At 38.2% G+C, this 24,509-nt stretch overlaps 2 protein-coding genes and 2 non-coding genes across 6 annotated transcripts; 3 read left to right on the top strand and 1 right to left on the bottom strand.

Annotated features, from left to right (window-relative positions):
- The first annotated feature begins 1,101 nt into the window (after window positions 1–1,101).
- Window positions 1,102–6,067, top strand: LOC101306272. Of its 3 annotated transcripts, none has more exons than XR_183742.1 (3): window positions 1,102–1,261; window positions 5,534–5,625; window positions 5,718–6,067. It is a non-coding gene; the product is annotated as an uncharacterized LOC101306272 (transcript). The 3 variants fall into 3 exon arrangements; XR_183743.1 differs by having other exon boundaries at window positions 5,463–5,625; XR_183741.1 differs by lacking the exon at window positions 5,534–5,625 and having other exon boundaries at window positions 1,126–1,261.
- Window positions 6,068–6,419: 352 nt separating this feature from the next.
- On the top strand, window positions 6,420–9,181 carry LOC101305981 (trafficking protein particle complex subunit 6B-like). Its single transcript, XM_004288182.1, has 4 exons — window positions 6,420–6,596; window positions 6,962–7,079; window positions 7,158–7,389; window positions 8,794–9,181. Exons 1-4 carry the CDS (start codon window positions 6,445–6,447, stop codon window positions 8,820–8,822), a joined length of 531 nt encoding a protein of 176 aa, XP_004288230.1. The 5' UTR covers window positions 6,420–6,444; the 3' UTR covers window positions 8,823–9,181.
- A 1,139-nt stretch (window positions 9,182–10,320) lies between these two features.
- LOC101312292 lies at window positions 10,321–16,764 on the top strand. Its single transcript, XM_004289289.1, has 4 exons — window positions 10,321–10,718; window positions 12,404–14,131; window positions 15,221–15,540; window positions 15,658–16,764. The coding sequence occupies exons 2-4, from the start codon at window positions 12,409–12,411 to the stop codon at window positions 16,762–16,764; spliced, it is 3,150 nt and encodes a 1,049-aa protein (XP_004289337.1). The 5' UTR covers window positions 10,321–10,718; window positions 12,404–12,408.
- A 5,007-nt stretch (window positions 16,765–21,771) lies between these two features.
- LOC101305696 lies at window positions 21,772–22,632 on the bottom strand. The gene is made up of 3 exons (XR_183740.1): window positions 22,556–22,632; window positions 22,330–22,372; window positions 21,772–22,182 (listed from the first exon to the last, which is right to left on the bottom strand). It is a non-coding gene; the product is annotated as an uncharacterized LOC101305696 (transcript).
- Window positions 22,633–24,509: the final 1,877 nt, after the last annotated feature.

Below are 24,509 nucleotides of genomic sequence, written 5' to 3'. Positions count from 1 at the left end.
ATTATTTTAATCTTGTGATTAAAGAGTTGTAAGTTAAGAATACAAGTGCTTGATTATAGTCGAAATTCTTGTTTACATGATTTCCTAGTTCTTTTGTGCTTAATGGAGTTGAACATGTTTTACTTGAACCTGATCATAACGTGACGTAGATTATAGTTTGACTACTTGAGTTCTATACGGGATCAATAAGTTATAATTCATTGGTTAGAAGAACTTTGGCATATGTCCGGGATCAATAAGGCTTATGTACGGAAATAGTTAGCATGTAATCTAAGGAGTTCAATTGCTATCAACTGGAGAGGAGGGTAGGAGTATTAGGTGGTGGATTCAATGCTTTAGCATCTTTATAATATGTGTTTCAACTTTTAGAAATTTCATTGTTCTCTTGTCTTTAATTTCAGTTTTATTACTTTAATTTTATGTTTTCATTCATCAACATCATAAAATCAGTGTGTTTATTTCATTAGGTGTAATATAATTGGCATACTAAGTTGTTTTAATCAATCCATAGAATGAACGACCTTGTGCTTGCACTTCTATTCTATAAGTGGTTCGTGCAGTTGCGAGTAATTAAAACATACAACAGAGGTGAAGTGAGGATGAGATATGGTGGAGTGGTCTTGAGGTGCTGAGAGGGTGAAGATGGGGAATTGGTGGTTCGGTGGTGTGAAGAGTAACTTAACAAGTTGATAAATTTAAAAATTGATAAGTAAAATTGAAAAATTGATCAATTCATGAGAGATAATTTGTTAATGAATAGCTAAATTTTCTCTAATAGCTACTCTGCTGAAACAGAACTCTCAAAATAAATTAATAAATATAAATTTTATCTAAATTTATCGATTATTTTATCAACATGTATACTACTCTAAATTATTGATTCGGGTTACGGGTTACCAACTCTCCATTCTTAAATTTCTTTGTTTTGTTGAGTTCCGAATAACAAGTTTCTTTCATCTTCTTCGATCTTTTCTCGTTAGAAAAAACAATAAAAAATTTATCCACAGGCCCGTGGTCTAACCTAGCCCAATTGGCCCAACATAGAATCTTCGTTTACTTGTTAAACGATAATAGAAACTAATTTCACCCCAGTAAAGAAGCAGAGAAACAAAGTAGGAAGAGAGAAAATGGGAAGAGAAGTATGAGAGAGCTGCGTGGATAGTCTACTCACAGAGATGGTATCCATGTACTGCAATCGCTTAATAAGCTCGAGCTCGCTGCCAGTAGGATTGACGCTATTGGCTACCAGGTCGCCGCCCAGGTACACCTCCCCACACACTATCGCAGCTTCTCTTAAAGTTTCCCCCTTTCCATTTTTGTGCCCTAATTTCCTCCAAATTGGGGCCATCTTTGATTTCAAGCATTGGGCTTTAGATTTGAAATAGCTGGTATACTATTGGGTGTAGCTTGGAAAATGTGGGAAATCATAGATCATGTGATTTTCATTGTTTGATTTATGTAAAGATGTCTGCTTTGTTTTCGAAGAAGATAAGCAGAGTTGGTCAGAAACGTATATGCATTTTTGTGTTTGGGCTTGAATCTTGTTCAGAGTATAGGAAGTGAGGTACTGAGTTTACGTGTATTTGGGTATAGAGGTTGTAATGATTGTGCTTTTCTCCATATATAGCAACAACGACAGAAAATAATCATGAATCAAATGAAAACAGTAAATTTCAGATTGTGATATGAAAAACCTAATCAAGGAAGGACTTATTTTTATTTTTCTAACTATCCTAAGTTGTATAGGAAACCTGATTTGAGAAGGATTTGTTTTTGTCCTACAATCCAAAGTGGTATAGGAAAACCTAATAACAGAAGCATAATAGAATTAGGATTAAGCTATAAATCCCAAGTCCATAAGGAAAAGACTACCCACATGGAAATAGGAGTTGGTGCCTATATATGCGTTGCTCATGACAGGAAGAAAAACACAGTTTAAGATTTCTCTTCTCCCCTGCACAGAGCACCGTTGGCTATTCAAGAAAACCCCATTTGGGATTCAAGAAAACGCTATTTAAGTTTTAGGTTAGGCTTTCTCTTCTTCCCTGCAGAGAGTGACGTTAGCAGTTCAGCTTTGACGCTCTCTCTTCTCTCTTGCAGAGCGCGTAGAGAGTTAGGGTTTTCTTGATTTTGTAACCTAACACTCTCAGATCTCACCGCTCAATCGGTAGACTTGGTGTTTTGGTTTTATTCTTTTTTTGGTTTACAGCAAGCAGATTATAATGGAGAAGATGGAATTGGATTTGAAGGAATATGAGATGAAGAAGAATAGCATGAGCAAGATGTTTGAGAGCTTGTACTCTCAATCATCTTCCATGCTAGTCTTCACCCTTCAGTGGAAGGAACTGGAGGAACGATTAGATTCCATCCGGGATAAGACTCAGATCCGATTCAAAGAGCTCCATGAACGAGAGCAGCAGTTGGATGCAAAGGAGTTAAAGGTATCCCAGGAACTAAAGGAGTTAAAGGAGTCCAAAGGGAATGAGGTAGTTGAATTTGAGAAGCTGATTGACGAGAAACAAAAAGAGGTTACTGACGCCAGGAACTACTTGGATTCCCTCCAGTCATTGATCAAACAGATGGAGAGACAGATGGAGAGACGAATTCAAGAATTGAATGGGGTTGAGAGGAATATAGAAGAGAAGTCAAACAAATCTCGTGAGGAGCTGAATCGGATTCAGAGGAAGATTAAAGAGCAGAGTAAAATACTTGATTTGAAAGAAAAGCAAATTAAAGCGGAAGAGGAGAAATTGAATGAGATTGTAAAGAGTATCGAAGAGAAGTCGAAATTGGCTAGTGAGGAGCAGAAGAAAGCATTTCATATGGAACAATTGGAGGAGAAATTGAAAGAACCAAAGAAATCAGCAGTGGAAGTCTCTAAGACGCTTAAGTCAGGAGAGGATATTATGAGGAAAGTAGAATTGAAAATTAAAGATCAAAGCTTGCGTCAAAAATCAATGGAGGAGTGGTCTTGTAATCTCGAGCATAAAGAGAGAGAATTGGAAGTGAAAGAGCAGCTAGTTCTGTCAAAAGCTGAGGAAGTTGATGCGCTTAATAAAAGGAGCTTGGAGGAGTTTCAGAAGGAGGTAGAGAAACAGGAAGCATACTCCCAGCGACTTCAACTGAAAGAGAGAGAACTTGAAGTGAAAAGCGATACAATGGAAAAATTGCATCAAGAACGCGAAAAGCAACTTGAAGCGAAAGAGAGACAACTTGTAGCAAAAAGCGATACAATGGAAAAGTTGCATCAAGAACGCGAAAAGCAACTTGAAGCGAAAGAGAAACAACTTGTAATAAAAAGCGATACAATGGAAAAACAGCATCAGGAACTCTTAAAGCAACTTAAAGCAAAAGAGAAACACCTTGAAGAGCAGGGCAAAGAGCTTGAATTTTCAAAGAAACAGTTTGGTTCTCAAATAAAAGTAAACAGTGAGCCATTGGAAAATACCCCAGCTGCTGTCAATGATGCAAATGAGCTTCAAGGTCTTCTTAAGGTAGTAGATCAACATGAACAAGCAACTGAATTATCCTGCACCCTTGGTACCACAGACAAAGCACCTGCCTATAACATTAGTGCTGCATCTGATAATATTGAGAAAGCAGTATCGCCTGCAGAAGCAACTTTTTCTTCTCCAAATCTTCAACCAACTGCCAAGAACAACATTATTGTTGCTCCTAGCACAATTAGGAAAAGGTTTGGTCGACAAGCTGCTATTATTCCACCTAGTGCTATTAAGGCTATTGAGAGATTTATTCAACAGAAAAAACTGGTGAAGGCTTATGGACGCATTCACAAATTCAAGTTATTCCACAAGTTCCCTCCAGAGAGAGTCTTAAAAGAATATGTTGAGAAGGCCATGAAGTGCATGGAAAATAGCAAGAGAAAGAAAATGCTCTATGAACAAGATCAGGTTGTGAACAAAGGAATAGTTGATCTACGACATGCTATTCAATGTATCAAAGTTCACAACCTTAAGTCTCAGTACACTACTGAGAGCATTGAGAAGCAAATACTTGTGCTGCAGAAATTTATGGAGGATCGGAAAAACGAAAATCAGAAAAAACGTTTATGCAGCACAGTTGATCCCAGCTTTCAACAACATGAACACAAATTTCAGCGGACATCCTTATCGGCAGATAGACCATCTGGATTTCACCCTGACTATCCGAATCCAGGTTCTTCATTCTACAATGGACAGTTTAGTATTCCATCCAACAATTATCCTGTGCAGCTTAGTATGCCTGCCAACATCCCTCTTGGGTATGGAAACCCGGGGTTTGTCCCTCAAAACCCATATTGAGATTTGTAATCTGATCGGATGACTTCCTCTCTTGCATAGTATGTATCTTCATGCAATTGTGCATTGTAAATAATGAAATTCTATCTAAATGGGTAGTAAAATATTCCCCGAACCCGTATTGCTGATTGTAAGTTTTAGAATTGGTTTTCAATCTGGGTTTCTCGGATAGAGCCTCCGGTGAGTGTTTGGAAACTTTTTTCTTGTTCTTCATTTTTTGTTTGGTAGTTTGATTTACAGATTGCTTTTGGTTGGTTGATGATAGTCCGTCGTGGTGTTTTATAAAACATATTATAGAAAATTTCACTTTGCTTCTTTACAACAAATGTGTCAGTTTGTTATCTGATCGTCTCCTGGCCTAGCCATGAGGTCAAACTTGGTGTATGATTTAGTGCTTCAGAGTTGCTGCAAATTTGCAATCCTAGATATGGCACCATTTTTGGGTAAATGGCTTGGTTATCAGTAATGTACGGAGAAATTATCACAACGAGAAATTTATTGAGGTTCAGGATAAGCTGTCAACCAGATATTTGAAATGAAGGTTTGCTTCATTAGCTCTTGGCTGGCATATGCTATTTATTTGAAAATTTTGGACAGGGAGGTATAAAATTAATAAAACCACTAAGGATGGGCTTATTGCCTGGATGTTAATTGGAGTTAGGACCCCGATTACTATAAAACATGTTTATCTTTTTGATGATCTATGTTGTTTGTTGATTAAAGTAGTCTGCTAAAATATCTGTTTGGGCAGCAAGTTTTTGAAGAAAACAATAATATACTTGAAAATGAGTGTAGCCTCTTTATTATTTGGTAGAATGTTGTAGAAGTTGTCAGACATGCCACAGATAACTTTGCACTTGTGAAGTTTAGACCTTTAATCAAGTAAATGGATACAGGTTTGTTAATAACTTTTGGGGAATTTCTGTTCATGGAAAGAATGTTTATGGTAACTGTGCTCTTGTTATTGTGGATTCTTCTGGTTTTTGCTGATTGAATTTCTCTTGGTTGTGGTTTTGTTCTTTAATGTTAATGCTTCTTATTTTACATGACTTTAGGCCAAGTCGGCTGCTTCTGTTTGTACGATGCTAGGCTTGAACTGATCTTTCCGTTTTTGAGTTTTGCTACCTCTGTAATTTGTTAAACCTGAACTTTTTTCGGCCACAGAATTTATTCAAAAACTGGTATCACAGAAGATTCGACTTGAGGCTATTAAATTCTTTCATGCATTTGAACAGCTTGACAAGTTCCCTCCTATACCCCTGCTTAAAGCACATTTGAAGTTTGCCAAGGAGGTCCAAGAGGGGGCAAGATCCTCATAAGGCAGGAGGTATAGGTGCCTTTTTCTTTTGCTTCATCAACCATCCTTGGACCCCAAAAAGCCAGTCTTTTCTGTACTGTGTTTCATTGATTTCCTTGCAGGATGCTGCTGTAGATAAAGAAGTAATATCTCTAAGAGCTATAGCTTGGAGTTGAACCACAGTATTCTCCGGAGAACCTCAGAGCGCGCATCAGCCAGCTGAAAAAAGCAGAAAAACGAGAAGCAAGTTTCTCAAGTAATCAGTACCAGCCATCCATTTATCACCTTTAGCTTAGTTCTATACTCAGGCACCGGTTTATAAGGAGAGAATTTGTATGCTTGCTGGTACCTGTAATGTGAGTTAGATCAGCCAGATGTGTTACAAACTATTTTGTCATCCTTTTTCAAAGATTATACCTCATTAACAGTTATTGAAATCATATCAACCCATCAGACACGTACCCTATTGCTCAATTGTGTGCATTCTTGCCCCTTACAAATATACAGTAAATAATGGAATGCACCACTCACAAAATTGCAACTTGGGGAAAGTATAGAGATCGCTTATGAACAACAAAGTTCATGCATAGTTAGTTTGTTAGTTTAAACGACAGTTATGAACAACAAGGTTCATGCCTAGTTAGTTTGTTAGTCTAAACGACAGTGTTAAGATCATGGGTTCAAATCTTATTAATGTTTTATCAACAATTATGAACGGTCTCTAACTAACAAAGCATTAACAGGCCCGTGTTGTAAGCTAGCCCAATAGGCCCAACACGCAAATTTGGTTATTTGTAAAAACAAACAAAGAGAGTGAAGAAGAAGCAGAGAGCAGAGTTGAGAGAGGAAATGGGGAGAGAGGTCTCAGAGAGCTGTGTGGATAGTCTACTCACAGAGATGGTATCCATGTACTGCAATCGCTTATACGCCAATAAGCCCGAGCTTGCTGCCAGTAGGATCGACGCTATTGGCTACCAGGTCGGCCACCAGCTCTCCGAGAGGTACACACTATCACACCTTCTCTTCAAGTTTCCCCCTTTTCATTTTGTGCCCTAATTTCATCCAATTTGGGGATTTCTTTGATTTCAAGAATTGGTCTTTAGATCGGAAATAGCTGTTAGCTATTGGGTGTAGCTTGGAAAATGTGGGAAATTTGAGATCATGTGATTTTCAGTGTTTGATTTATGTAAAGATGTCTACTTTAGTTTCGAAGAAATCGCTTTACATGAGCAGAGTTGGTTACAAGTTTATATGCATTTTTGTTTTTTGGGTTTGAATCTTGATCAGAATATAGAAATATGAGTGGGGTACTGAGACTATGTGCATTTGTGTATGGAGATAGTAATGTATTAGTTATGTTTGTTAGGTATACAATGGAGCGGCCTCGGTTTACGGATCATCTGGATGCAATTAAGTTCATCTGCAAGGATTTCTGGTCTGAGCTTTTCAAGAAGCAGATAGACAACTTGAAGACCAATCATAGGGTAGCTTCTCAAACCGATGTGATTTTGGCATTCTGTGTGTTGTGGTTTTGATGAGATAAATTGTGTTTTGTCTTGCAGGGTACGTTTGTGTTGCAAGATAATCGGTTTCGGTGGCTTTCACGCATGTCTCTTGATCCGTCTGCGGAAAATGGAGAGGTGTCTCAAGAAAATTCTGAGGCCTTGGGTGAAAACAAGGCGGCACAAATACCAAATATGCATCTCCATTTCTCTTGTGGAGTCATAAAAGGGGCTCTTCATAACTTGGGGATTGCTTGCGCTGTTTCTGCGGATACTTCCCACCTCCCTGCATGTGAGTTTCTCTCTTCTTAGTGATTTAGAATTGTGACTACATTTAGTTTCAAATTGAGAAATTTATTGTCCTCCATCAGTAGCTACTGTGGGGTTTGTTAAGATTATATTGCCTGATTGTCATTCTCATGGATTGTCCATCTCACTGATCTCAGTATAGCTTATATGGCTTTCTTTTTAAGGAAAAGAAAGCTGATATGTTGGATAACTTGACTTTTATTGTCATCGTCTGATAGTTTGAGTGACCTGCAATACTTCATTGTTTGTTGAGTGAATTCTTCCTTGTTACCCTCCTATTTGCTAAGCGAAAATCTGCAATATAGTTAACATTTAACAATTTCACATATGCTATATCATTTCAGTCTTTATACCATAGTGTATAGTATATGATGTTTTGAGCTAGTAAATAAAGGCGTCCCTTTGTCTCCCTCTAGTCATGGCCTCAGTGGACTAATATTGGATTGATATGGGTATTGGGTGATAGAGTTGTTCTAACTCACCTATTTTCAATTAGAGAACAGTAAAATTTGGAGCAACACCTAATAAACTGTAAAATGATGTCAATGTCTTCTATCCAGCCCTGCTGCATGGATAAAAAGTGAAGGTCTTGGCCATAACCTGTGTCCATAGAAGTACCTTTGAACCATGTTGCACTTGTTCTAGGCTTAAGTATCTGGTTTCAAACTCATGCTATTCTGTCTACTGAGTTGTTTTCATTCTTGGATTCTGATAATTGCATCTTATGTTTTGTTTTGACCGTCTCATGGGATATCAATGGTGTTGGTTGATTCAGGTCCTTCAAACTTTGATTTACATATAATACAAGTACCTTGCATTTGAGGCGTTTGATGGTTCTCCTATATTTTGCCTACTTACCAAGTTTTAAGAATGAAAAGGAAAAAATTGTTGTTTTTTTGTATCCCTAATGCAAGCATCTAAGGGATTAGGTATGACTTTTGAGTGATGTATTTGATTAGTAGATCCTTAATATCTTTCAAAGAAGAAAGAAATTGTTGAGACATGGGGCAATTCAGGTGGGATTCAATGTAAATCCAACTTTCTATCTACTTGTGGGATCCAGAGGAGTCCATTCAAAGTTAACCCTCTTTTGCCTAATTCATGTCTCAAAATTGGTTTGTACTGATTCTTGTGTATGACTTTCAAAATAGAGATGCGTTATTTATGAAGGTGGGGGTGTTGCTCTCTGCTCGGCTATTCCTTCTTTATTCTTCCTCCTTGATTTGGTGCTGACATTACCAAATCTGACATATATCTCACAACTTCTCGTCTCTTTGTTTTGTATGCATTTTATATCTCCATAATTTATAAGTCATACTGTGGTTATTTTCTTTGTGCTTGCTGGCATTGTTTGATGTTATTATTGTTGTCTGAAATTTTTGAACAGGTTCATTTGTGGTTCGTATAAAACCCTGATGAAAGGTCCACCAAGGGACAGCTGAGAGCCAGAAAGTTGGGGTTCAATTCATCAGGTTATCAATCAAGACTTGTGATTTTCTATTTCTCTTGTGCACAAGGGATTTCCATAGATTTTGGGATTTCTTTGTAACATTCAAACTAACAAGAGTATTTGGGAGAAATCTCCTTCGAATTAGTGAACTGCTAGAAGCAGATACAATGGTGAATTGTAGTTAACAAGATTGTACCAAGTGTGTTGAGGATGCTACTGTAGGAGTGTTAAGAAATTAAAGTTTGTATTTATGCCATATATGAGATTTTGCTCTTCTCCATATTTCATGAGTAAAACACAAACAGTAACTTTTAGATTGTGATGAAAAACCTAGTTAACTTATTAAGGAAGGACTCATTTTTATTTTTCCATAGTAGTATAGGAAAGAAGGCTTTCACTTTTTATCAAGTAGTCCTTTGATCTCCCGTCCGGTAGGGGGGCACGAAGTTTAGTGCCGAACGCCTCATGCCGCCCGGACGAATTCCAATAGAGGCTACCGCTGGACGAAGTTCAGTATCTGCCATAGATGAGTTCATTCTTCAATTGCAGATGAGATATCTTAGCAGAGCCTCCGTGATTCCGTGAACTTGAACTTGGTCTTCTTTTTTATCATGACAATCTCTTTCTCCTAAATTGGTCTTGACACCCAATCTAATTACACACAACCATAAGTTGTTTAAACTTCAAAAGCAAAGACAAAAAACCCCAGAAAACCAAATCTCCCAAAATTCACACAAAGACCCAAACTTTAAACATTACAGACTCTTCCACAAGTGTGAGCTTGATGTCATCAAGACGAGGTTGCAATTAGATTCATAGTAATAAGTTGGCAGGAGCAAGAATAGAATTTCTAAGTGCCAACTAGAAGCCCGTTCATTTCCTCAATACACAGCTTAATGCTATTGAGCCATTGAGGGTGGACATGTAATGCAATTGTGATATCAAATTGCTGCTCTTCTTCCTCCTTAATCGAACTGCCTAGGTCGACCATTTCGTTGTAAGGTTCCGGATTGTACTCAAACCCCTCGCGAGACGCTGCCCAGTTAAAGAACGCGAGGCCCTGGAGAACGGGGATGCCGTGGCGAAAGAGAGAGACCAAGTTTTATTCCTAATCGAATGGTCACAAGAAAGGTGCAAGATGGTTTAGATTTCACATAGCATATTTTAATTTTAAATAACAATATAAATTGGAAGTGGCAAAGATACTCCTCAAAGTCTAACGGCAGCTGGTCGAGTTAACCGGCTAAATGAGTTTCAGATGCTTATGTTGGGTAAGGGTAGGAATTTCAGATACCAATGTGATATTTTTGAAAAGTGAGATATCAATGATTAAAGGAGCAAATGTGGGATATCATCCGCATTTTTGTCCCTTGACTATGAACACGAGCATAACAGTCTGTATCGAAATCCGATATTTTCTTCTTAATTTTCTGCCACTCCCTAATACGTCGTCTTTATTTCTTTCTCGTTTCCCCCCATCATCTTCCTTCCCAAGACCTAAATTACCTGGTTACCCGAATTCAGCGTTGCAGTCTCCCCTATTTCAATATCATTTCGACCCATCAAATTCAGAACCAGCCTTAATATAACCAAAGCTTCAACCCCAAAACCATCAACGAAAACTATGACTGCCCCCTCATCACCTGTACTATAAACTGTCCTCGATCGACCTTCCTCACGCCCATCATTCTCTTATACACGACTCTTTGGGATACAACTCAGAAGGACATAGTTTTGTCACTTTGTGACTTGGAAATTTCAGTATCCTAATCAAATCCTATTTCTTTATAAACCTCTTCCATCTGGGATTCAAGAAGGCTAGCTACTACACCAGTGTTTTGTCCAAGCACTACCCTCTCGAGGTATTCTATTTTCTGAGTTCTACTTCTGTTTTCAACTTGATAATTGATGTCCTCGATGTGGGCTCTATGGGTTGTTTTGACGGCATGTTAACTAATTAGATTTTGGGTTTTTTTTTACACTAACCGTGTCAACAGTCAACACTTCGATGACTCTTTTTCTTTGAAATTCTAGATACCATTTTAAGTTTTTAACAGTCCTGGAAACGTCCAAACTCTGTCGTAGTTAGAAAAACCTTGGATTCCAATACTCCTTTTAAGTTGAGTGAGATTGATACCCAAATAGCGTAACTGATCTTTAAATTGGTTTTAATTGGGATAGGATTCGAGTCACAGATGGATTTTTTAACACTATTGCATCGCTTCATTATGCATTGGTAGTAGGCTCATTGATCAAGTGATCTTGAATACTGTCGAATGATTGGATCTGGTCTATGTATCATTTTTGTATTCATATTTATCTACTCATGATCGTATAGGGAAGGTACGTAACGACTTTTTTTAGCTTGTATTAATATATCAACATGATATTTCTTAAAAGAAAAAGGGATAGGATTCGAGTTGGCTATTATAATCGGTGAGAAGCATGAATTTTATGCACAATCTATTTTGTTAATCTTTTAGCTAACTAATCACTTCATAGCTTACATTCTCTAATAAAGACTTCTCATATGAACACTCAATGAACCGAAACTTTTAAATCTAAGAATAGATAACTTATATGATGAAGGAAAAAAAAATCTTACAATGTTGAAGAAATTATATTTTAGTTCAAATTAATTTTAACCTTAACTATAGGGCCCGTATCTAGAATTAACGGTCAATTCAAACGAAATATGAGAATGTGGGCACGATAGACAGAAATTGAAGAGTTCAGGGGGTAAACTGATGAAATTAAAAACGTAAGGACTGACATGAAGTCACCCCCAACTGAATTTAATTCTAACAATTATGTTGAATCTCTATTAGGAAACAGAATCCTTGCGAAATCCTATAGTAGATTCCGGGTGAAATCGCAATTGAAGTTTGCTTGGATGTTAATAATGAAACCGCCCCAATATAAAAAGGGTTGGAATGAAATCATAGACAGACAATCCACAAACACTTGCACTAGCACAACACTATAATATCTCTTTTAGAATATATACTAGGCTCCAACTTCCCTCGAACTTGCAACAAAGTCTACCTCCCTGAGAACATGGTTCCCCCATAAGCTTGAACACCATCTTCTGTTGAGCTTGGCATAGTTCCCCGCCGAATTCATAATTGATCAACAACCTTGTTTCATTGTTACCTATACCCTACTCAGTGTCCGTAGTTGGTTCGGCCTTCTGTGTCCTTTAGGGAGTTATATATAGGCTTGTCTCTGATATAGTAGGTATAACAGTTGCCATTTGGTTGAGATCAGGGCTAGAAATCCGGCTTATGATCTGAAAGTGACAAAAGAAACTCAAAGTCAATGTTATACTAGAATTTTCCTAATAATAAAAGATTTCTAAAGACAATGGTCAACTTCAATCCTGAGTGGTCCCACCACTCTCTCTAGTCTTCAAGGAATATCAGAAGATGTGAAAGATGTTTTCTTCCTTCTAGCGCGGTAGCGCCACTAGGGTTTTCTTGGTTTACAGAGCCTTTAGGGTTTTCTTGGTTTTCAAAGCCTTGGTTTTTTTTGTTTTCTTTTTGTTTAGTGACCATGGAGAAGATAGCATCCGATTTGAAGGCATCGGAGACGAAGCAAAGGAGTCTAGGCAAGACGTACGAGTCATTGCATTCCCAAGCGTCTTCCATGCTCGTTCTCTCCATTCAATGGAAGGATCTCCAGGAACACTTTGATTCGACCCGGAATGCGATCCGGACCTGTTTCGAAGAGCTTCGGGAGCGAGAGAAGATGTTGGAAGCCAAGGAGTTAAAATTCAAGTCGGAGATGGAGTCCAAAACGGACGAGTTGTGTGGAGTTCAGAAGTTGGTTGATGAGAAAGTGCAAGAGGTTATAGAATTAAAGAGATCGATTCAGAAGCATAGCCAGGAGATTGAACGTGAAGAGAAGAGAGTGATGGATGTACAGAAATTGGTTGTAGACAAGGAGAGGGAGTGTGGTGTGGTGGAAAGAAGGATTCAAGAGCGTACCAAGAAACTGAATTGGGTTGAGAGAAGGATTGAAGAGAAATTGAATGAGGTTGAGTCTAAGGAGAAGGAACTGAACAAGTACCGTGAGGATATTAAGGTGAAAATGGAGCAGTTAGGTGTGATTGATGAGACCATTGTGGAGGGTAAGGAAAAGATCGAGTCAAAAGAAGAGGAAATAAAAGCGGCTCAGATGCTGTTAGAAGAATGTGAGAGAAGAATAAAATCGAAAGAGGAGAAATTGAGTTGGATAGAGAAGAGTATAGAAGACACTTCCAAGTTGGCCAACCTTAAGGAAGAGGAAGTGAGAGTGATACAAGGATCGTTGAATGTATATCGCGAGAGTATTAAGTCGAAAGAGGGTGAATTAGATGCGATTCTTGAGTCAATTGAAGGGAAGAAGAGAGAATTTGATGTGAAAGAAGAGCAAATCAAAACGTTGCAGAGATTGATTGAAGGATGTGAGAAAGAGCTCAAATCGAAAGAGGAGAAATTGAAAGAGGAGACGCTCAAAGTGAAAGAGTATAGCTTGCGAAATCGACCAATGGAGGAGTGGTCCTGCAAGCTTGAACTTAAAGAGAGGGAAGTTGAATTGAAAGAGAAACAAGTAGAGTCAAAAATGGAGGAATTTAAAAAATGGGTTGAAGAACGCGGAAAGGAATTGAATTCACTTTCCTCGGAACTTAAAGTTAAAGAGGGGCAACTTCAACAGGAGGCCAAAGATCTTGAGTTGGCAAAGAAACAATGTGGTGTTGTTGCTCAAGTGAACAATGCCATTGTTCCTTCATCAGCAAGTGATCAATCAAACATCAATTTTACTGATGGAAGAAATTTGCAGCAGTTCATGTATGAGCATATGAAGAGAAATGATTCAATGAGCAACAAAATCTCTTCTATTCTTCAACAAGAGTCATCAGAACCAGGAAAACTGGTTTTGGATGCAATGCAAGGGTTTTACCCTTCAAACACGACCGTCGAGAACAACGAGTTTGATTTGGTGCTTATTAGAAGGACATGCATTCTTTTGTTAGAAGAATTAAAGAGAGCCTCGCCCCAAATTAATCCGGAGTTGATAGAAGAAGCAATGAAGTTGGCCAGTGATTGGAAGGCTAAGATGAAAGTGGGGAGTGAAAATTGGTTGGAGATTTTGGGTTTTTTGCGTCTTGTTACTACCTATGAATTGACCTCTGCTTATGATAGGAAGGAGCTCCAAAGTCTTTTTCACGTAGTTGCTCAGCATGAACAAGCAATGGAATTATTCCGGGCCCTTGGTACCACATATAAGGCACCTGGTAAGCTCTTCTATTCTCAAAGTTATCTGCTATATAACAGCCTGGTATGGTTACTTCGAATCTTAATGGTATGTTGATTGAAGTGAATTTCAGTGGTACAATCTTTTTTACAATGCTCCTGAATATCTATAATATGTTACAGAGTACTTCTTTGCGTTTTATTGAATTCTAACATTCCATAAACATAAATCTCATTAAACGGTTAGGTGTCTTCATTTTTTTTTCTTTCTTGGATCAATTCTGGTCATCAGATAATTTAAGAGTTTGTCAATCCTCTTGGCTTTCCCTGGATGATCAGGAGTGTAGACTCTTCCAAGGAGAAGACTGATCGAGATTTTGGCAATCATAATTTCTATCTGTTTCACTTTCCAATAAAATTACTTTCTGTGTGCCTCACTTTCCAATAATAATATCTGTCTGCTCATTCTACATTACCAAATGGTTATTGATGCCTTTGCCGTCGAGTAAAAGGGTGATCCTGATTTTTCTTATGATATAATTATGTAAGTGTAGGGATAAAGAAGTGAGATTTGCAAAGGAAATTAAAGTTCTTTGTATTTGTTTAAATCATGCCGTATGGAAGATGCTTTATGCTTATAGTAGGTTATATACACATTCCATATTGGGCATGATTTTCAGCACTATATATCATATTACTTTATGAAGTTATTGTAAGTTATGATTATTAAACAGATCGATATCAGATTTGCTTGCTTCTTAGGTCTAGCCTCTTTGATATATTCTGCAACATGATTACATATCGCTCCCATTTGTGTTAACTATGTCTTACTTGTAGGCTATTTTGTTTCATGTTTTCTTCTCAGTTAACTCATAGAATCTTAGTTGACAGATAGCGCCCACATATACTCTTATTTCGGTACCATTTCATCGTAGATCTTCATATCATATATTTGGCATGTACTTGTAGTTTACTAGGTAGTACTGATAGTTATGCTCATCCCGCCTGATAATGGTTATCATATACTCTTCTTTCAATAACCTTAGTGAAAGCATTAGTGGCACTGGCAGTGCTACAATTTTGTGGCTATCCTAACGTGCTGACTTTCTTTGTTTCCTACAACTGCACAGATTATGGCAAGATTTGTTCCTCTGTAAAAACTGAAAAACCAGAATCTCAAGTAGCCAAAAATGAAGCAACTTCTTCAAATCTTCAGGTCACTGCCACCACTACTGATGCAACGCATTTGCAGGGTCTTCAAAATGAGCAGTTTCGTGGTATTATTTATGATCTTATAAAAAAGAAGCGACTGATGGACGCTGCTGGATTGATTTACACCTTGAAGTTATTTGACGAGTTTCCCCCAGTACAAGTCTTGAAAGAATATGTTGATAAGGGTAATAAGTGCTGCAGGAATAGAACCAAGAGAAAGAAATTGCTGGATGAAAAGGTGCCTTATCTCTTCTTAATTTGGACATTCAATGCATGCTTCCTGATGTGTTATATCTTGAATCTCCAATGAAAATATGCATCTATCAAAACTTGAATATTTCACTTTTTCACGCAGGATAAGATTACAGACCAGCATATAGCAGATTTACGAGTTGTTATTCAATGTATCAAAGCTTACAACCTCGAGTCTGAATACCCACCAGAGGAAATTGAATCACAAATAGCTCTGCTTGAAAGGTCTAAGAAGCAGAGACGCGTAGCGTCATCATCTCTTGTTTTAGAGGTTGAACAACAACAGCAAACGTCGCTGAAAATTGTTGAATTTCAAGAACAACAAGAACTGCAGAAAACCTCCAATGCTAAACTACAACAAAAGGCAGATCAGAAAGCCTCCAAGGTTGAACAACAAGAACAGCAACAAGAGCAGAAAACATCCAAGGGTAAACTGCAAGAAAAAGTGGAGCAGAAAGCCTCCGATAAGGTTGAAAGCCAACAACAGGTACAGGAGAAGATAGCCTCCAAGATCGAACAATTGCTACGAGAGCAGAAAACCCTCAAGGCTAGACTACAAGAGAAAGTAGAGCAGAAAGCCTGCAATAAGGTTGAAAAACGAAAACAGCTACAAGAGCAGAAAGCCTCCGAGTATGAACAACAAGAACAGCAGAAAACCTCCAAGGCTAAACTGGAAGAAAAAGTAGAGCAGAAAGCCTCTGATAAGGTTGAAGAACAACAACAAAAGCAAGAGCAGAACACCTCCAAGGCTACACTACAAGAAAAAGTAGAGCAGAAAGCCTCCAACCAGGTTGAAGAACAACAACAGCAACAAGAGCATCAGAACGCCTCCAAGGTTAAACCGCAAGAACAACCAAAGCAGAAAAAGGGCAATAAACGTTCGCACATCACATTTGCTACCAGGTTTGACCACCAACAGCAGCTTCAAAATAAATCTCAAAGAACATCTGTAGTAGCTAATAGACCGATCAGATTGCACCAAGACCATCCTGACTATCCAAATTCAAGTTCATCAACTTGGCCACATGAAAGATATGGATACCATGGACAGTTTGGTACTCCTTTCAACAACTATCATGTTCATGCTAACTACGGACATCCTGTGCAGTTTGGAATTCCTATCAGTCGTAGAGCTAATTATGGATATGGTGGACATAATCCCGGATTAAATCAGTCGTATCCCTACCTTCCTCGACATCCTCCTCGCTAAACCTGCTATTTGATCACTTGCCAACTGTGAACTTCTAGTGTGTGTGCTGTAAGTTCCTAATCTTATTAGATGGCACAGTTCAAGTACAGTAGTTGGTTGCCTGCATATTGTTCCCTCTCTAATCAACTGTACATTGGTTTTCCTATTAAAAGTTTCACTTTGAAAAACAAAAGGAAAGAAAAGAAAACATTCATCATATGAACTCGTAAAACTTTTGGCTGTTGTGTGCGCTTGTACTACTAGCCAAAGTCGAACTCGGACATGGAAATTGAACATGTGCTTCTGTATAAGCACCATCAGCAGTTGATGTAGCTGTTATAAGCAACAAGGACGAAGGTATCATTTTTATCTTAATTTCCGATTATGAATCGGGTAAAATGAAACAAGGGTTGGAAGTTGGAACTTGGTTACCGATAATGTACATTGAGATATCTTCAAAAACGTACGTCTCTCAAGGAGCTCCTCTGATCTTTTGTCATGAGCAACTTGGTTATGGTTGCTAGACATAAGATTTAATATAATATGAGATCGTGTGCAATCATTCTTTTTGAATCTTTGGTAAATTTTATTTTACCAATATAAGAATCTTATTTTGTATCTAGAACGAAACGGAAAACAGTCTTAATTAATAGAATGGGAATTTAATCCTAACCAGCAGTGAAAATGGTTAAATGAATATCCAAGTATTAATAGAATATCATCAAAGTATTAATATAATATCTAGTCATGGGATTCTATATAAATGAAAAGTTAACTGATAATATCCAAATATGTAAGTTCATGATATATATTAAAACCATATACTTGGATTTGTACCTACCCACAGTATTAGGCGTAACGCTATCCACCTATCTCAGGCGTAACGCTGTTAAATTCTGAAAATAACCTAAAAATTGACAAATTCACTCTATGATGGGACATTGTCTTTCTCAAATTTGAGTAGGTTGTAGCTCATCTCTTCTCCTCGATGATTCCATACATATATACATAACATATCTTTGTTTTCTCGATTCCAAACTTAGAGAAAACCACAATGATTTTCAAACTTGTAAACCCTAACACCGAATTGGATTTATGTCGCCAATAAACCTAGAAAGCCACAAGTGCAAAATCTTTGAGTAGGAAAAATCTAGAATAATGTGCCGATTGTTTAGATCGACATGTAATTAAGATATATTTTGATTACACCTAATTTAACCAAATGTCGATCACTATGCAGTAAACTAGCTAGGAAAACACACGAAAAGACCACTTGCTTATTGATCAGTTAACTCACTAGTAATTCTAGAGCATCGGAAACTTTTTACGTAAAGAGTAATATATAATCCAATCATTTATTAACAAAGAAATAACTTACGTATGATCCAATCATTTATTAACGAAGAAATAACTAACGTCTCTTGTCACGTTGCATCATATTATTAAGAAAATCCGGTTCATACGTGAGTACAACTTAACTTCCTACATTCAATTTTATGTAAACTGAGATCGCATGGATAAGTTCTATAATAATCAATACACAACCAAACTAACTTCTTCAAGACAAGTAAAAGAACAGATTAAGTTCAAATTTCGCAGCAAAAACAGTGTGGTCAAATGCGTAATTGCGAAAGTTTAGACATGAACACGTGGCGACATGCGCTCCTCCCTGGCCCCACCAGTCTCTTCCAACCTGGCCTATATAGCACGTCCACTCCACACCTCTGTTCACTACCTGAAAATCCTTCTATACAAGCACCTTCACCACCACACCTCAGCCACTTTAGGCTGTTCTTTCTCTCAAATACTCCACCACCACACCACCTGTGAGATAAAAATGGAAAATATTACTTCAGAATTGATAGAAGACTAGCAGATGCAAGAAGAAGCGTCGTCAACCTTGCTTCGGTTGACGAAACGCTTGAAGGACATGGAGGGGAAATTTCGGTCCACCCGGATCGCCTTCCTTGCCCGATGTGAAGAGGTGGAGGAACGTGAGAGAAAGCTGGCGGCGTTGAAGGCCGAGGCAGAGAACAAAGAGGCGGAGCTCCGAGACCTCGAGAGGCTGATCGAGGAGAAGAAGCGTGATACTTTATTAGAGAAGGAGCAGTTAAAACATGCCACTGCTCGAGATTTGCAGCTTATGATGAGTTACATGTTGATGAGGCGCGATCTCGTTGTAAATGAAGTCTCAGCTGCTTTGCGAGCGTCAGAAGATCCAGCACAGCTGGTTTTGGATGCAATGAAAGAATTTTACCCTTCAGATGATTCTGTTGGGGATGGAGATAGGGCTGAGTTTGATACGGTCGTCGTCTACCGAAGGAGTTGCGTTGCTTTGTTAGAGGAGTTGAAGAAGATGAAGATCACAAGGGAAACGAAGACTAGGGTGAGAGAAGAAGCGATGAAAATGGCGAGTGATTGGAAGGGGAAGATGAAGGTAGCGGATGAGAATTGGTTGGAGGCTTTGGGATTCTTGCTTCTTGTGACTACATATGGCTTGACCTATGCGTTTGATACGACGGAGCTTCAAGATCTCCTTATTATAGTTGCTCAACAGGAGCAGGCAACTGAGTTATGCCGAGACCTAGGCATCATATTTAAGCAGGCACCAGGTAAGATCTTTCTATTGGCATGGCATGAGTTTTTCTTTGTTTTCATTTGAGAGCATCACCATAAATGGTTATTTTACTGTTGGAAATTGTTGCCATCTTTGATTTCTAAACGCATAGTACGTAGAAAGTTATCGATCTCTTTAGGCTTGTTTCATATATTCTGCAAGATGATTTCATATTTCCCCCATCTTTGTTTCATGTTTTCTTGATCTAGTTAGATTCTTGAGGTGAGTTTAAAATATACCCTAGATAGGGAGACGAAGTTGAAGGCTTTGGTTTCTGGTGGTGATAGAGAGATTGATGGTGGCTGGCAGGACGGTTGTTTCCTTCCAATTGTTATCAAGGGCAATGGAATTGAGGGTAGGCAGCGGTAGGTGAGCCTGCTTGCGTGGTGGTTCAGAATGGGGTTTATGCGACGGTGCTGCGGGACGATGATACCGGCATTTGGATCGACGGTGAATGGAAACCTGGAGATTCTTTTCTTCTTCCTCATGTCTTCATTGTGGTTGATGGCGCAGTATGTGCTGGGAGGGCTGCTTCACCTCCTTGGTTAGGTTGTTGATGGTGGGTCTCACAATATTGGGGCGACAACGATGGTTTCAGGGTGGGGTGCTGGCGACGTTGCACGTTGGTTGATGACGGCTAGGGTTTCCATCAAGGTGACATTAGCTAGGCTTTGTTGGGCTTGGGTAGTTATTTTGTTTTTTAATTTTATTTCTTTTTTGGGTTCATATCTTTTTTCGCGAAAAGATATTTGACCTTTTATTATCTTGCCTTGAGCGAGAGAGATCGCAAAAGAAATAGAGACTCGGTGGTCCCTTAATTGGGACTTATATTTTATTAGCTGGGCTCTATAATTTCTTTGTTTTGGGCTTCATACAAGAAGGTGGGTGTACTAGGAGATTGCTAGTATAGTTTGCTCTTTTTTGGGTGAATTTGTAGTAGTTTTTACGGAACGGTTCTTTCTGTCACCTTCATTAAGGAGGATTGTTTTTGTACTGTTTGCTGAGCTAATAAAAGATGACCTCTTTTGATCAAGATATATCCTAGATGTTATTATCACCATATATATTTACTAGTAGTAATACTTGAACTAAACTCATCCCCTTTACCAATTACCACTTGTGCACTACTCTTGGCATTAATTGTTCACTTACTCGATCATTTAGTCTTCTTTTAGTTTTCTCTTTTTGTTCGGTTGTTCCTACAATTGCATAACCAACTAATACAAACATATATATGTAATAATTCTTTTGACCAAATAGCAAATCAAGAATCTTTGGTAGCCAGAAATGAAGCACCTACTTCTTCTTCTTCTTATCTTCAGCCCACTGCCACCAGTACCGGTGCAAGGCATTTGCAGCGGTTTCCAAATGAACAGCTTTCTGAAGCCTCTGATTCTTCTTTCAAAGGTGTCATTTTTTTTCCTTATTAGAAAGAATTAGAGACTGAATGATGCTAACTGTTGGATCTTTGTATACATTTTCATGCCTTGAACTATGTAATTAATTCATCTGCATGTCTATATGCCAGTTGTATATATGATACACTAACTCAATTCCTCGTTTACTTAGGAAATCTTGGCAAGAGAGGATAATGTACCATTCAAGGCCCAGAAAATCCTACACGAGGGGAGAAGGAATGAAGATTGGAAATTAAGACCAAATCGTAATTTGGAGCTCTGGCTATCTTTGGCTGCTCTTCCTCGTTGCGAGCATGGGTGCTAGACCATGAGCTCTTACATTGTACTGTTTTATTATTTGATAAAGCTATCTCTAATTATCTGTCTTACCGTTTCTGTATTTGTTGTTGGATCCAGAACTATCATGTGAAAAGAGGAATGTTAGCACACTTCACCTCTGAATCACCATTCGAGCACTATCAATACAGTCTCTTGTTATTAGATCCAGCATTAATTTTACAACTATATATCACTCGAAAAGAATAACGGTAGCAACTTTCCCCTCCAATCTTCCTTTTGCTACGAATGCTACCATATCCCTATTCAAGTATTCATTTCATGCTACGTATAATCAACTGTATATCTCAATGGCAGTCCAAAAATTGCTGTAGGCAGTTTCAATTCCTAAACTTTATTATTAATTTTGCATATTCTTTTCTGCAGAAATTGACATATATAAATTTAAAACCAATAACTATATATAAGTATATAACCAAAACAAGTAAAAGATGAGACTAAGAAACTTTCAAACACTAGAACATTTTCGGTTCAAAATGTGAGGACATGAAGATTAACTTGAGAGTACAATTGGAGAAGCTGAATATCTATTGTGAGAGAGAGAGAGAGAGAGAGAGAGAGAGAGAGAGAGAGATTGGGACGAGAAGTGACTTTTGTCTTGTTGCTCAGTAATTCAAACAGGTCATTCATTAAAAGTTTATAACCAACCACATATATGTTAGTGTTCTTTGTCCATTTCACAACTGAATAAGAAGCTTAAAAACAAAAGCATAATACTTTCTTCTACAAACAATACTTCCTAACTCTCTTGATCTTTGTTTCCTTTTAGGGTTTCAATTTCAGATTACAGAGAAAGCAATTTGGGTTCTGCGATGTCGACATATGATCTCTTTATTGACGATGGCTCAATCTACGATCATTCTTTTGAGGCTTTGAAGCTACCCTCTTTTCTGACCCTTTCACACATTTCTCAGAGCCGGCCCTTGATATCCTCCAAGCACTCTCAGACCACCAAAACACACAAGCCCTAGTTGAGGAGCAGCCTCATTCCCTTGAGCAAATCTCACCAAATCTTGTTTCTTCTTCATCCTCGAGTTACCAATCGGGGAAAGTTTGAACCTTTACCACCTAACAAACACAACATGAGAGATTCATATTCACACAACTCTCTTCATTCATAATTGAAGAGCTATATATGCCTCGTTTACTTTGTCATTGTCAAGATTAAAATCTTCGTGTATTTGAAAGGACACATTAAGAATATATGCCACTTACTTGGTAGCTGGTCGATAGCTTGCCTTGTAGTGATGGTCAATTCCTGTAGATTGAAAAGCAAAGAAAATAAGATGCGATCAATTAATGGGTTCAACTATCCGGCTATTCAAAGAATGAAACTCAACGTGCTACGTTTTGATTAAAACAAAACAAAAACTTTCATCTTTGAAAAATGAAAAATTGGGTTCTATTAAATCATAGATTCGATGATAGATATGTATCATACCTCTTTAGTCGTCTGGTAAATCATAGATTCGATGATTGATTTAGCTACTATAGAAATCTTTGCTGGATGGTCTCCATATCCGGCTTTCCCAAAATATTGTCTTGAAAAATAAAACTTCGGCTTTCCCAAAATATTGTCTTGAAAAATAAAACTTAACCAAGCAATTTGTTAGATAATGAGAAATGAAAACTTTAGTGCACAACATACTCGTCTTGAGTACCTTTTATAGGTCAGTAGATGATTCTAGATTGACGGTTTTCAAAGCAAAAACAATGGGTTGTGCCGCTGTTTTGAAAAACTGTGGGATATCACGTGGTTTGAGAAACAATCAACCGTTTTCACACATGAGTTTCGGTCTTAATTAAATAAGAAATAAAAATTAAGACATTTCACGTGAGGGCTATACGGCCCATATATAATTTAGAAGAGTATTGTTTTCAAATTTTTGTGTCCTCCACTCTACTCATGTATTTGTGGACGATTCTAGACCAGCAATTTTTAAAATAAAAAGAATGAATCATGCCGTAATTTTTAAAAATAGTGAGAAATCACGTTACTTTAGAAAAATAATAAACCGAAACGTTTTTACGTCGAGTAAATCTAAAACTCCTTTGAAGGCCCTGTTCATGATAATGATTGTTTTTGTAAGAACAAGGAACGCGCCTTTTCTTTTCTTTTTTTCTTTTTTTTGAATCAAGAAATGCATACATTTTATAGCTCATCGAACATTACAAGGAATAAAAACATCTATTACAGAAAGATTTTATCCCTTATGACTACCAAAACCTTTAGATTTAACTTGGATCAACCAAAGTACGTACATTCATCTTCTCAAGACCGCTGATATCACTTTTATTTCAGTAGAACTCGAATCCCTTAGAAGCAAGAATAAATGATAACAACTAAGGAGAATCCATACCACCCTTGATCCGAAAATTAGAGCTTATTCTGGGCCGAAAAAACCTAATTCATCCAAGCCCACACTAGAGGGAGAGCCCAAAACAAACTACTAGCATATTTGAGCTTAATTACGGCCAAAACCCAGACAAGCTCAAACTCACTAAGACCAGCAATGGAAAATCCTAGGAGCAGAGAAGCCATTTGCTGCATCGCCACCGTCCTCAGACACCACAAGAGACGAAGAAAGCCACGAAATAGGCCAATGATGCCAGCAATGCATATGACCTCAACCTATCTGCTCCGTTGTTTTCCCGCCCACGTCATTGGCATGGACCAAAGCATGATGCCTTCTTATTCCACTGTTGTAGAGTACGTAGGTCGCTGACACCGTCATAGATGACCGCTAAGGAAGTCTCGCCATAACTTAGGACCAAAGTGCTCCTAGACGAGCAACATGTTCAGAAAGCAGTCTCCATCCTAGCCATCAAATAGACCATTGGCAAAAATTGAACCTCACGTTCCATACCCTAGAAGACCTTCGCCATCCACCAAAGCTCGACGACCTTTAACAAAATGGTTGAGGCATCAATTGATCCGGATTTGGTTCACTAGAGGTCATCTATCAATCACAACCAAAGCGACGTTCTCTCTAATTGAAGAGAGAGCCAAGTTAATAGGGATATCATCATCGCAATCCGAAGAGAAGAACATAAGAGGTTTGTCACTAAGACCGTGAAGCTAACCGGGTTGCTGACGCAGCGGCGAAGCTTGCCATGGTGAGGTTGTGCTCTTCGGACTGGGCTAATACGCCTCCAACCTCCCTCCTTCATATTCTTAGGAGCGATGGCCCCCCTGACTGAGACTTGCTGTTGATTACAGCAGCTCTTGCTCTTTTATCTGCTTTTGTCTTTCTTTGCTTTTTGTCTGTAGTGGTTTGTAGCAGTGTTTAGTTTCCCTCTTACTCTTTCAGCTTTGTTAGCTTTCTTTTTGTTGTGTTTTGCTCGACCTTTGAGGTCTGTTCCAATGAAGTTCTATTCTTGACCAAAAAAAAAAA

Source organism: Fragaria vesca, linkage group LG1, assembly GCF_000184155.1.
Source record: "Fragaria vesca subsp. vesca linkage group LG1, FraVesHawaii_1.0, whole genome shotgun sequence".
NCBI lineage: Eukaryota > Viridiplantae > Streptophyta > Magnoliopsida > Rosales > Rosaceae > Fragaria > Fragaria vesca.
Note: the sequence above shows the minus strand (reverse complement) of the source record. Positions and strands in the feature narration are given on the sequence as shown.

Coding starts and splice junctions, on each gene's coding strand:
- LOC101305981 (XM_004288182.1), top strand. CDS start 6,445: ATGGGGAGAGAGGTCTCAGAGAGCTGTGTGGATAGTCTACTCACAGAG. Junction 6,597..6,961: donor GGCCACCAGCTCTCCGAGAG/GTACACACTATC, acceptor TATGTTTGTTAG/GTATACAATGGAGCGGCCTC. Junction 7,390..8,793: donor TACTTCCCACCTCCCTGCAT/GTGAGTTTCTCT, acceptor ATTTTTGAACAG/GTTCATTTGTGGTTCGTATA.
- LOC101312292 (XM_004289289.1), top strand. CDS start 12,409: ATGGAGAAGATAGCATCCGATTTGAAGGCATCGGAGACGAAGCAAAGG. Junction 14,132..15,220: donor TACCACATATAAGGCACCTG/GTAAGCTCTTCT, acceptor ACAACTGCACAG/ATTATGGCAAGATTTGTTCC. Junction 15,541..15,657: donor AGAAATTGCTGGATGAAAAG/GTGCCTTATCTC, acceptor TTTTTCACGCAG/GATAAGATTACAGACCAGCA.